This window comes from Chaetura pelagica, unplaced genomic scaffold (genome assembly GCF_000747805.2).
Source record: "Chaetura pelagica isolate M959 unplaced genomic scaffold, ChaPel_1.0 scaffold344, whole genome shotgun sequence".
NCBI classification, from domain to species: Eukaryota; Metazoa; Chordata; class Aves; order Apodiformes; family Apodidae; genus Chaetura; species Chaetura pelagica.
The window spans coordinates 730,062-743,066 of record NW_009953098.1 but is presented as its reverse complement, the minus strand read 5'-3'; the positions used below and the strand labels follow the sequence as shown (position 1 = coordinate 743,066).

Below are 13,005 nucleotides of genomic sequence, written 5' to 3'. Positions count from 1 at the left end.
AGCCGACTGCCAGCTCTCGGTTTCGGGAGCCAGTGAGACAGCGTGGCTTTCTGCGAGACACCTCTCTGGCCGTGGGCTGAACGGAGCCAGCCCACCCGCCTGGGTCTGACGGATGCGGGTCTGTGTGCTTAACGTGTTCCGTTCCCCGGGCACGTCGAATCCCAGCGCAGCGGGGCCCGCGGGGGCTGGGACGGGGACGCTGCCCCTCGTGTTCCTGCTCGGTGCCGCTCGAGGCTTTTTCTCTGCGCTGCTTGGGGAATAATTGCTGAGCGCGTTTCTGCTGCCAGCCCGGTGCTTGCAGTTTGCAGAGCTCGCGTCGGGCATCAGAAATCCTTGGAGCAATCGGGCAGCACTGAGAAAGGCAGCCAGAGCTGTCCGGGCAGTGGCAGAGGAGAGTGACAGTGCTGGGACACTTCTTTCCTTGGCCTCTTGGGCCAAGGCCGAATGTGGCACATGCTAGCTCAGGAGGAGGTTTTTGGCAGAAATGGGCTGGTTTGCTGGTTTTGGAGGAGCAGCCGAGCTGGTGACTGCCAATGCAACCCTGGCAATCCCCCTCAGTGAAAAAGGGTCACTGGAAGAAGGTACATTTAGATTGGATATTAGGAAGAAATTATTCACTGTGAGGGTGCTGAGACACTGGCACAGGTTGCCCAGGGAGGTTGTTGATGCCCCATCCCTGGAAGTGTTCAATGCCAGGTTGGATGAGGCTTTGAGCAACCTGTTGTAGTGAGCAGTGTCCCTACCCATGCAGGGGTGTTGGAACTAGATCTTTACTGTTCCTTCCACCCCAAACCATTCTATGATTCTGTGACAGCTGCCCTCCTGTGTCCTTACACTGATCCTACAGCGTGGTGTCCGTGCTGCGCTGGGCCCCTGGCTGGAGCGTGTCTCATTTCCCACTGAAGGGAGCAGCTGGTGGGGAGAAGACACTGGTGGGAAGGTGGTCCAGAGCTAGGCACAGGGTGCCAGCTGTGGCCATGGGCTTTGGAAGATGCTTTGCTTGTGACTCCTCTTATGCTGTACCAGCCTAAGGTGCTGTACCACAGGATGCTTGTCTCCCCGAGCTTTTAGGGGATGGATGTGAGCAAGAGGAGCGGAGGTGTCAGGTATTTAGGGTGACTGCTGCCTGCGGAGTATGCAGACTTGCAGGCAAGGGATGTGTACCAGGGTACTGTGCTGTGTGCCTGGCTGTGCCCCCCTGCCGAGGGTGTAGTGCAGAGGCTGGGAAAATATGATGCAAAGAAGGAAAGGGAAAGGCCACATCCCAGTGAGTCAGCCCAGCCTGCCAACAGCTCTGCTGGACAAATGCTTTGTCTCCCTGCATTGCAACACACCCACACACCAGGCCAGAGGGTTGTGACAGCAGTCAAGTTTGGGCTGAGTGATCTCCAGGCTGCCCAATCAGTTGCTGGTAGACAGCGGACAAGCTCTGGGGTGTATCTGGGGGCTCTGTGGTGGGAACCACACATGGCTTGTGCAATGAGCCTGTTTCCCAGAATGGACTCCTTGGGTTCATCTCTTACTTGCTCTACTGGTGCAGGAGCTGTGCAGGTGGGGTGTGCACAGCCCCGTGGTGCCTTGGAGGGAGCTTCCATGGTCTCTACCCCACCAGTGTGATGGGGACTTGGTGCTGGTGAATTGGCTGGGAGCAAGCACAGCTCCTGTGGGCATTATTGCTTGCCCTTCTTCCTGCAGTGTGGATCCTGCTGCCTTCAGGACACTGAGCTTCATGCTCCTACGGTCTCTTCTCTTGCAGGGGTTTTGAGCAGCTGAGCACCACCTGCGAGAGGACAAGATGTTTGGGGGAAAAATGACCAGCATTGGGAAGAAGTTGATCCGCCGGCGCGTGGTGGATCTGAGCTCCGAGGACACGCGTTTCGCTCGCTGCCTCTCCACACTGGACCTCATAGCCCTGGGTGTGGGCAGCACCCTAGGGGCTGGCGTGTACGTGCTGGCCGGGGAAGTGGCCAAGGATATGGCTGGTCCCTCCATTGTCCTCTGCTTCCTCGTGGCTGCTCTCTCATCAGTACTGGCCGGGCTCTGCTATGCAGAGTTTGGGGCTCGCGTCCCCAAGACTGGCTCTGCCTACCTCTACAGCTATGTCACCGTTGGTGAGATCTGGGCTTTCACAACTGGCTGGAACCTCATCCTCTCCTACGTGATAGGTACGGGGCTGGGTAGGGTGCTGGCCTCTGTGCCCAGGCTCCTTTCAGCACCACACTGGCAGTGTGAGGGACTCATGGGGCAGTGTGTGGTGCTACAGGAGCAGGGTGTGGGGTGCAAGCAGCAGGGAGGTGGATGGCAGGGTGGGGGTGGCCAGTGCTGCTCTGCTCTGGGCTCAGGCTGATGCACAGATTTGCCATCAACCAGGTACGGCCAGTGTGGCTCGAGCCTGGAGTGCAGCATTTGACAACATAATTGGCAACCACATCTCCACCTTCTTCACGAACACAACCACAATGCACCTGCCAGGGGTGCTGGCCAAGCACCCGGACTTCTTTGCTGTGATCCTGATTGGTCTGCTCACTGGTGAGTGTGTAGGAATGGCTCTGTGGCACCACAGGTTGGTGGCATGGGAGCCTAGCAGGTCCCCACTCACCCCTTCTGTCCTCACAGTGCTGCTGGCCTTTGGCGTCAGTGAATCTGCCCTTGTGAACAAAATCTTCACGGCAGTGAACCTGGTGGTGCTGGGCTTTGTCATCATCGCTGGCTTTGTGAAGGGAGACATCAAGAACTGGCAGCTCTCTGAGGAGGACTACATCAACCGCTCATACGTAGGCCCGCTGTTTGACATCCGGTGAGGAGATCAACCATGCCAGGCCAGGGTCTGGCACAGGACTGCCACCTGCCCCACTGCCTGAGCACCCCACAGCAGCTGCTCTCCTCCCTCATTTCCAGGAAAGAAAACTTTGGCTCTGGTGGGTTTGTCCCCTTTGGACTGGAAGGGATCCTGACCGGGGCTGCCACCTGTTTCTATGCCTTCGTGGGCTTTGACTGCATCGCCACCACAGGTACCACTTTGGATGAGGGCAGTGTGGACATTTCCCCAGCACAGCTGGCAGCTGGCTGGGACCTGCCAGGGAGGATGCTCCATGGTGTGGGAAACAGCCCTTCCCACTGCTCTTGGGAGGTTTCCCCATGGTGGCTCTGTCCCCAGCTGGGCTAGGACAAAAGGATTCACTGCCTGCCCTGCCCTAGGAAAAGGGCCTCCCCACAATGTGTGGTGGGAGCAGGGCTGCACCCTGTCTGTGCCAACAGCTCCCAGGGCAGTGGGGGGCCCTTCTGCAGCCAAGGCAAGGCTGATGCCTCCTGGTTATTTCCCAGCTTCAAGCAATGTTTTTCTAAAAGAATTGAGTTAATGCAGGACTGCTGCTCTCTGGAGCACAGGGAGCCTGCTTAATTTCCTCATTCCTCCAGGAATCTACTTAGTGGGTGGCTGGTACAGGCTGTGCTGCCTGTTGCTTCCCGCCCCCAGGGGCTCCTCGTCAGCCACCTCCTTTCATCCTATGGCAGCTGCCCAGCCCCTTGCCAAGGAGCAGCCTAGTGCAGCAGGAGAGTGGGCCTTTGCAAAGGCCAGGGGCACAGGGCATAACAGCTGTGTGGCTGTGTGTGTGCACACAGAGGATCCTCATTCAGTGGGCTCTGTGGGAGCTGCTGGTAGGAGCAGAGAGCTGATGCAGCCCAGGGCACTGCAAGCCCAGCTGCTGGGCAGATGCATGCCTGGAAGCCAGGGCTGCAGCCACACACCTCTGCTCTCAGCAGTGTCAAAGCCTCTGCCAGTGCAGCAGCGTGGCTGGGGGCACCCTATCCTCTCCAGCGGGCCCTGCCTACTGCTGCACAGCCCCAGGCTGCCATGGGAAGTGCCTGCTGGGGCTTGTCCCTTGGGACCAGTCGCCCTGCACGCTGCCGTGGAGCGGGGTTGGACGCTGCTTCTTGTCTCTGCACAGGGGAGGAAGCCAGGAACCCACAGCGCTCTATTCCCATCGGCATCATTGTGTCCCTCCTCATCTGCTTCGTGGCTTATTTTGGGGTCTCTGCAGCTCTGACCCTCATGGTGCCCTACTTCCTTCTGAACAAGGAGAGCCCGCTGCCTGAGGCTTTCAAGGCAGTGGGCTGGGAGCCTGCCCGCTACGCAGTTGCCGTCGGCTCACTCTGTGCCCTCTCCACCAGGTAGGACTGGCTCCAGCCCTGGCACAGCCTGGAGACCAGCAGCATGTGTCCCTGCAGGGCTGGGGGTTTGGCCTGTCTGGCTGCTGTCCTGCTCAGCCAGTCTCACCCTGTCTGGGTGATGGGTGTGTTCAGCTTGCCCGACAGGCCCTGAGCCGTCTCTCCCCACGGCAGCTTGCTGGGCTCCATGTTCCCCATGCCCCGTGTGATCTACGCCATGGCAGAGGACGGGCTGCTCTTCAAGTTCCTCTCCAGCATCAACAGCCGCACAAAAACCCCTCTGTTAGCCACCATCACTTCAGGGCTCCTTGCGGGTAAGGCTCCCAGCTGCCACCTGACACTTGGCACCGTGGCAGTCGGGAGCCATGCTCATGCTGCGTGTCCTTGTTGCAGCCATGATGGCCTTCCTGCTTGACCTGAAGGACCTGGTGGACCTCATGTCAATTGGCACGCTGCTGGCTTACTCCCTGGTGGCAGTGTGCGTGCTCATCCTCCGGTGAGTGCCTCCTCTCAGGGGCAGTGCCTGTGGTGAATGTCCTTGCACTGAGCCTGGGGCTTGTGGCCACAGCTTTTTCCGAGGGAGACACAGCCTGGAGAAGCAACAAGCCCCCAAGATGGAGGCTGCTCACAAGAGTCTGTGTGATGTCTCTGGCCACATCTGTGGGGTGGTTGTTGTGGGGCTGCTATTGGAGCAGCATGAGGGCTGGAGGAGTGGGAGGATAAGAGGGTGCTGCCCGCTGTCCCCATGGGCTGGGAAGTTTGTTGGGGTCCCCTGCAGCTTGTCCCATCTGCTCAGGTACCAGTTCGGGCAGCTGAACTCCTCAAAGGCCATGGAAATGCTGGAGCTGACTGGGAATGAGGAGGAGAGGGTGGTCATGAACCCGGCCATCACTCCTGGTGACCCTCTTCAACCCGCCCACAGCCACCCCCACTGCGCTCTCGGGGCGCATCGTCTACATCTGTGTCTCAGTCATTGGTGAGTGAGCAGGAGCTGGTGGTTGGTGTCCCCTCCTGCCAGGGGCTGGAGCATTTTGGCGTGTCTTTGCAAAGCTGGGAGGGGATGGTGGGCACGCTGGGCAGAGGAGGGGACTCAGCAGCACAGATGCTGCTGGCAGCACCAGTGGGTGCTGGACCTGCTCTGTCTTGAGCAGGGTGCCAAGTGCTGAGCTAGGCATGTGCAGGTGGACATGGGAGCTCCCTGTGACATTCCTGGCCCAGGGTGACCACCCGGCAAGGGTGTCTTGACCCCCTGAGAGCACTCAGGCTCAGCCAGTGAGGTTTGATCTGTCCAACAATAGCTTCATTGTGCAGCCAGAATGGGGCAGCTCAGCCAGGTCTGGGTAAGTATCAGAGCAGGGTTTGAGCTCAGGTGAGTCCAGGCTCTCCTCAGCTTGCCAGGCTGGCAAGTTTGCGCAGCAAAGCACTTTCCTGAGACTTTGGGGAGCGTGTGCTGGACCCATATCTGACCAAGAGGTGCAAGTGCCTCAGCCCAGCTGTGGGTGAGGCTGGGCATCTGGAGGAAGCCACGTGCCGTGCAGCCCCCTGACTGCCCCCTCTCTTGCAGCTACACTGATCACAGTCATCTGCGTGGTCCTGACACTTCAGGTGACTGCACTGAAGGAGGCCAATGTGGGCTGGATTGTGGCCCTGGTGCTGCTCCTTGTGGCTCTGCTCATTCCCATCATCATCGTTTGGAGGCAGCCACAGAGCAACGTGCGGTTGAACTTCAAAGTGAGTGCAGCCCCCAGCGGCTCGGTGTCTGCACCCCTGTGGGCCCCTAGCAGGGTCTGGGCCATTGCAGGGTCTGCCAGGGCTTGCTGCTGGGCAGTAACTATCCAGGAAAGCCCAGGGCCCTGAGACACAGCTCTCTGAGATGCCTCATGGAAGTCATGGAAGTGCCAGGGTCTTCTAGGCTGTGGCAGGGGTGGGATCCCTCTGCAGCCAGAAGCATCCTCGGAGCCTGGCAAGGTCCCTCAAGGCACAGCTGACACTGCATCTCTTGTCCCTCACAGGTGCCTTTCCTCCCACTCCTGCCAGTCTTCAGCATCTTTGTTAACATCCTGCTGATGGTACAGTTGAGTGCTGGCACCTGGGTGCGTTTTGCCATCTGGATGGCTCTGGGTAGGTGTCCTGCAGAGGGGAACATGGTGCCTGCAGCATCTTCCCTTGGGGGGGGATGTTACCCTGGTAGCCCACCGCTGTGCATTTCATTGTGGAAACTGTCCTGCAGGTTTTATAATTTACTTTGGCTATGGGATTCGGAACAGCGTGGAAGGGAAAAACACGGAGGAGCCCCGTGCCACAGTAGAAAAGCCTCTGCACCACCCTGGACTGGACCTTAGCCCTGGGGCTGCGGCAGTCTGAGGACCTAGGCACCAGCACTCCATGGACCTCTGCCAGTATTCCTGCTCAGGGTACAAGATTGGGATCCACACGATCCCAAAGTCAGGACCGTGGAGCCAGTATTTTCCCCTCGCAGAGCAGAGGTCAGGGAGATGAATCCCTGGGCCAGGTAGGAGCACTGGTCCATCCTCCCAGTGCTGCCAAGGGGCAGTGACACCAGTACAGCCCTCCCACCATGGAAGCTGCTGTCAGAAATGCTGCTTTCCCTGCGCACAGCAGGCCCCGCGTGATGGTACAGCTGTACTTGTTCTGTCTGTCCATGTGGCTGTGGTCACCACCTGCTCTCCATGCTTTCCACGTGCTGGGCATGTACATGGCACCTATGGCTGAAGCTGTGCAGTTAGCCCTGGGAGGCTCATTCTGGTACTGCCAGCTGTCCAGTGCTCCAGCACAGGACGGGAAGCTGGGGCAGCTTGGGGCTCAGCTGGCCAAAACCCTCTCTGCATGCCCCCCTGAGCCCCATGCTGCCCTGGCCATGCTATTTGGTGTGAGCAACTAGTTCAGGTGTCTGTGAAGATGTCCGCAGTGTATCCGTACCCATGTCCAGCCTTGTAGGCCTTTGTATAATTGGTATTTTAATGTCAACTTTTATACATATTAAACAAAATGGTTTTTAAGTGCTTGTCTCTGTTGGTCCTGTGGCATCTTGTGTTAATGCTCTGTGGTCCCGGCCCCTCCCCAGGCAGGACCCCACGTGCTCCTGGGCTGGATGCCAGGCTGGTGCCAGCACAGAGCAGGTCCTGGCCACAGCTGGCTGTGCTGGGTGAGCTCCCTGCCCAAAACCTGCCAGCTGGAGCCACCAACCCTCTCACTGTCCAGGAACCGTGGAGCAGTGCTCCAGAGCAGCTCAACCCAGCACTGCTGGTACCTGTGGGCAGGACACCATCCTGCCATAGCCCCACCCTGCAGGCCTTGTGCTGCTTGGGACTGTGTCACCATGTCCCAGGGCAGCAGCTGCAGTAAAGACCTTGGAAATATCTCCTGGAAGCTCCAGTAGTGGCCTGCAGAGGAAGCACGGCCAGGAGCTGGACTGTATCCATGTGAGAAGATGATGATTTCCCTGTTTCTGGTCTGGTCTAAATCAACCATGACAGATTATTTTGCAAAACAAACCAATTTAGGGCAGATGCAACTTGCGTGGTTTTGGTGTCTCTCCCTGTTTACTGGCAGTGGAACAGGGTCAGCGGCAAGGGCCCTACAGCATCAGCTCTATGAGGGCTGCCTGGGAGCTGTAGAGCTGGGCTCTGCCTGCCCCACTGCCCTGGGTCAGGATTCCCTGTCAGAGCCTCAGGCTCCAGCCCTTAATCACAGCCGACTCCTACTACTGGCTCCTTGCAGGTGCTTCCAGCTCTCCCACCTGGTGTGGCTCTTCTGGCTGGGGCAGCCCCTGGAGCCCTGCTGAGCCCTGTGCCCACAGCTCTCCTGGCACCCACACACCTGGGTCTGGTGCTGTTGTCCAAGTCTAAGGGTTAATAGGCCCACGGCTGCAGTCCTCACCCTGGGGTCTGGAACAGCCCTCTGAGCCTGTTTGTGCCTGTGTCCCCATGCACATGTGCAAGTCCATGCCCATGTGTGTATTTGTGTGTTTGTTTGTGCATGTCTGTGTCACGGAGCACTGGTATCCCATCCTGGGCACCCATTGGGACTGGCCCTTCCTGGCCCCCGCTGTCATTATTGCACATCTTAGTGCATCAGTTGGTGGATGAATAACACCCAGCCAGAGCCCCAAAACGTTGTGGGTGCAGGGGAGCAGCCTGTGTGTGCTCTCCTACTGCTTTAGCTGCTGCTGCATCACCCTGTGTGCGGCCAGCTGAGTTGCTCTGAGAGCAACCTGGGGCCCACGTTTGTGGGTGAAGGCTGTCAGATGTTGGGGGCAGCAGGGTGGGCTTTCCCCTCCCATGGCTTCCCGCTCTCCCACCTGGTGTGGCTCTTCTGGCTGGGGCAGCCCCTGGAGCCCTGCTGAGCCCTGTGCCCACAGCTCTCCTGGCACCCACACACCTGGGTCTGGTGCTGTTGTCCAAGTCTAAGGGTTAATAGGCCCACGGCTGCAGTCCTCACCCTGGGGTCTGGAACAGCCCCCTGAGCCTGTTTGTGCCTGTGTCCCCATGCACATGTGCAAGTCCATGCCCATGTGTGTATTTGTGTGTTTGTTTGTGCATGTCTGTGTCACGGAGCACTGGTATCCCATCCTGGGCACCCATTGGGACTGGCCCTTCCTGGCCCCCGCTGTCATTATTGCACATCTTAGTGCATCAGTTGGTGGATGAATAACACCCAGCCAGAGCCCCAAAACGTTGTGGGTGCAGGGGAGCAGCCTGTGTGTGCTCTCCTACTGCTTTAGCTGCTGCTGCATCACCCTGTGTGCGGCCAGCTGAGTTGCTCTGAGAGCAACCTGGGGCCCACGTTTGTGGGTGAAGGCTGTCAGATGTTGGGGGCAGCAGGGTGGGCTTTCCCCTCCCATGCCAGTCTGGAAGGGGCCATTTTCTGGTTTGAGAAAACGGCATCAAAAAGGGCGCAGGCCTCTCAGCCAGGCTTTGTCCCTGAGCAGCTCAGTCCCAGCCTGTCTCACAGCTGCCTGTGGTTTGGCCCGTCAGCGGGGGAGTTTCCACCCAGATCTCACAGCACTGCTGTGTTCCTGCCTGCTGCCCGGCCATGGGCCTCCCCAGGGCAGCTGCTGGCAGAGCGGCTGGCAGAGCCTTGGAGGGAGCCAAGCAAGCCTGAAGCTGCTTCCTTGACAGGGTTTCAGAGCAGTTCTCTTTACTGACCAGCTGCTTGCCAAGGAAGAGCTTCCCGGGGGGCTGCATGTGTGTGTGCAGGCTCAGGGCAGGACTGGGCTGTTGGAGGGGAGAGCTGGCACTGCACAGCCCGACTCTTGCTCTGCTCCCCTTCCAGAACATGGGTGGTACCTGGCACGTGGAGATATAGATGCTGATTAAATTTTAAATTGGGCACAACGATCCAGCCATCTGGCTGGCCCGCACTGATTTGTGACAGCAAATATTTCAGCCTGAGGAATTAATGCACCACCTTCTTCCCTGTAGGACCAGCAAGCAGGTACAATGGTACCAGTGGTCCTCCCCTCAGATGAGCAGCTGGTGGACAGGAGCTGTGCTGGCTGCCAGGTGGGACACATCCATCAGCAGGGCATGAGCCCTGCAATCTGGGGAATCCACCCCGGGGCAGACAGGGTTACTGATGCAACAGAGCAGCAAACTCATCAGCTTGTGATATTTCTGTGTTGCAGGGGCTCACCATCCAGAACTCCAGGACATCAAAGCTGGTAATGAGTGAGATTCCTGTCGCTCCTTGCTCACCCAGCTCCAGGCAAGTCCCAGCCTTTCCGCTCTTTGTGGTAACAGCTCAAGCATGCTCGACCCAGTAGCTGGCAGGAAGCTGTGTGCATCTGGTAATCCTGCCAGCCCCGAGCCACGGCAGGGGGCCACTCTTTAATCATGCAGGCTTAATGCTCTCCTTGCTTTGTCTTTGCAGGTCTGGCACGATGACTTGCTGCCAGGTGGTTGCTCTTTTCTTGCTCCCCTTTCTTTCCAGTGTTGCAGCTGGTGCTGCTGGTCCCCCCTCTTGTTCCCTGGCCCATGCTGCAAGTAGCCAAAGGGCAGTTCTTGTCACAGCCTGGTCTGGAACTGACAGTGTGCTGCAGTGATGCCTGCACCAAGTGGGAGGCTGCCCCTGCAGCCACGGCAGGTGGCCACTCTTTAATCATGCAGGCTTAATGCTCTCCTTGCTTTGTCTTTGCAGGTCTGGCACGATGACTTGCTGCCAGGTGGTTGCTCTTTTCTTGCTCCCCTTTCTTTCCAGTGTTGCAGCTGGTGCTGCTGGTCCCCCCTCTTGTTCCCTGGCCCATGCTGCAAGTAGCCAAAGGGCAGTTCTTGTCACAGCCTGGTCTGGAACTGACAGTGTGCTGCAGTGATGCCTGCACCAAGTGGGAGGCTGCCCTGGTCCCTTAGGACTTCCAGGAGTACCTCTCTTCTTAGACAGTGCATCTCAATGGCACTCACACCTTCATGGTAGTGGAAGTGAGCCCAGAGAGCTGGGAGCACCTACTGACTCGTGAACTTTCTCATCTCTCTTTGGTTCCATCTGGAACTGCTGTTAGAAGGAAGGGTTCCTGACATTTACTGTAGCTGTAGCATTTGAGGTGGATTATTTTGGGCAAATACATGTATTTGAATAGAAGTCAGCACAAATCTCTTTGCAAAGGTTATGTTGAAAGAGAAAGTGCATAGATCACTTAGCCCTGTTTTGGGACTTGCTGAAGTCTTCCTCCAGACTGAAGTGAGTGGGACAGGGAGATCTGTGTAGAGCTGAAATCACAGTAGCTTGCAGAAATAGTGTCTAACACCTTCTACAGTCATAAAACAGTCCAGGCACATGATTGAGCAGATGTCTGCATGTTCTGTCACATACACAGAACTGATGTGTCCAACAAGCCACACTAGGCTCTTCCAGGAGCAAACTGAAACCTTGTCTCATGTTCCTCTATCTAATACATGAGAAATTTATTTGCTAATTCTAGACTTCCATAGCTGATACCTCTCCCCATCTTCCTTAAGTTTTCCTGTTTCCCTGCTGTGTTTGCCCAGGCAATTGTTCCCTCTGTAATTCATATTCTCCACAAAGAACTTCATGCTGATGATGCTTTGCCAGGCTGGACAGACAATTGCTTGTATTTTTCACTTTTAAGTTGATGTCTTGCTCCTTTTCACTGCATTTCAGGGACAACCCACATCACAGACTTGTCCCTGGTGTCACTGCTTAAATCTGCTGAATACTAAACCTGTGACAGCTGTACAGGAGCAGCAACCAGACTTGCAAAACAAACAGGTAGGAGACATTTCAACAAACTGAATGTAACTCCCCCTTCCCGTTCAGTTCTCAAGACCTCGGGCTCTTGTGAGCATTAAACCAATTTAAATTGTATGCCTGCTCTGCAGATGGGTGTGCAACATCTTCTATTATCTGGGATGAGATAATGCATAAAAATCATGATTACACATTACCGGGCAGGGAGCAGCTGCTATTATTTACATAATACAAACCCAATTTACAGGCAGAATTTAACTTGTTCAATGGAATTACCTGCCCTAGTTGAGAGGTTCTTGGGGACAGATCAGAACGGGTTTTCATCTCCTTCTGGCTTCTTGTTCAGACCCTAAGAACAGGCAAGAGAGTGTCAGCCATGCTCTTCTTAAAAAGGGAAGAAAGCCTGTCATAAACATAGGGAATTTCTGGTTCCTTCCTCTCTGAAATGCTCATTGGGCCTTTGTTTTGCTTGATACACTCCTCTGGTTGTGGAACAGGTGACAGGATAGGAAACTTCCAGAACTTGCTGATGTGAAACATCAGGATTTGTCTTATTAAAAGCAGCCATACACTTTAGGAGCAACTTCTTTCTGCCATCAGCTATTGCAAAAGAGAAGAGAAGGAAAAGCCAGCACCAAGATGGAAGCCAAGAGAAACATGGTGAGGCTCATGCCCCCTTTTAGTGTCCATCTTTGTGCTTGCAAGTGACAGCAGCTTTGAGACACCAACAGATGTTCCCCTCTGGTTCATATCAGAGAATATGTGGCTTTGATGCACAATCTGCAACAGGTGCAAGATTCACAGTTGTAGTGGGTTGACCCAGCTGCTCTGTCACTTCCATCCTCAGCAGGACAGGGGGGAAGAAGTAAGATGGAAAAGAACTTGTGGGTCAAGATAAAGGCAGATAGGTAAAGCAGAAGCTGTGCATAGAAGCAAAAGAAAACAAAATATTTACCCTACTCCCCGTCAGCAGGTGATGTCTGGCTGCTTCCCAGGAAGGTGAGCTTCAGTAAGCACAGCAGATGCTCAGAAGACCAATATTGTAACAACAAATGCCCCCCTCCTCTCCTTGCTCTGAGCTTGTATTGCTCAGCAGATGTCATGTGGTATAAAAACTCCCTTTGGTCAGTTTGGGTCAGCTGGCCTGGCTATGTCCCGTCCCAAGATCTTGCCCACCTACAGACTCCTGGGTGAGGAGGGGAAACCATGGAGACACAGCCTATTCCATACCATTTGTGTCATTTTCAGATCCCACATAATTTAATACTTATATATTCTAACCATCCCATTGTATTTAATTCTTATTAATGAAATCCCATCTTATCAACACTTACAACTTCTACTACATACTTAAACCATCTTTATAGCCAACATACAGATTTATACATTCTCATTAACTACTATTGTCTGTCCTTTAACACATGGATATTAGTCTCCCATCCTATGAGTTTCTTCTACTCCTCCAAATGTTCATAAGAACAGGCCATGACTTGGGCCCCGTCTGCCAAGGTGGGTGCTCAGCATAGAAGCTGTTGGTTTGACTGTTGGGCACTAACACCAGCTTGGTTTGAGTCATCATTGTTCTCATCTGGTTCCTTGCAAAACTCACTTTTG

At 55.6% G+C, this 13,005-nt stretch overlaps 1 protein-coding gene across 1 annotated transcript; it reads left to right on the top strand.

Moving 5' to 3' along the window:
* The first annotated feature begins 1,795 nt into the window (after nucleotides 1-1,795).
* Nucleotides 1,796-6,531, top strand: SLC7A3 (solute carrier family 7 (cationic amino acid transporter, y+ system), member 3). The gene is given in 12 exon segments (XM_009997057.1): nucleotides 1,796-2,165; nucleotides 2,371-2,529; nucleotides 2,617-2,797; nucleotides 2,899-3,011; nucleotides 3,948-4,170; nucleotides 4,342-4,481; nucleotides 4,561-4,663; nucleotides 4,964-5,062; nucleotides 5,064-5,143; nucleotides 5,732-5,898; nucleotides 6,180-6,288; nucleotides 6,398-6,531. Coding segments are annotated over 12 exon segments (1,878 nt in total).
* The last annotated feature ends 6,474 nt before the right edge of the window (nucleotides 6,532-13,005 follow it).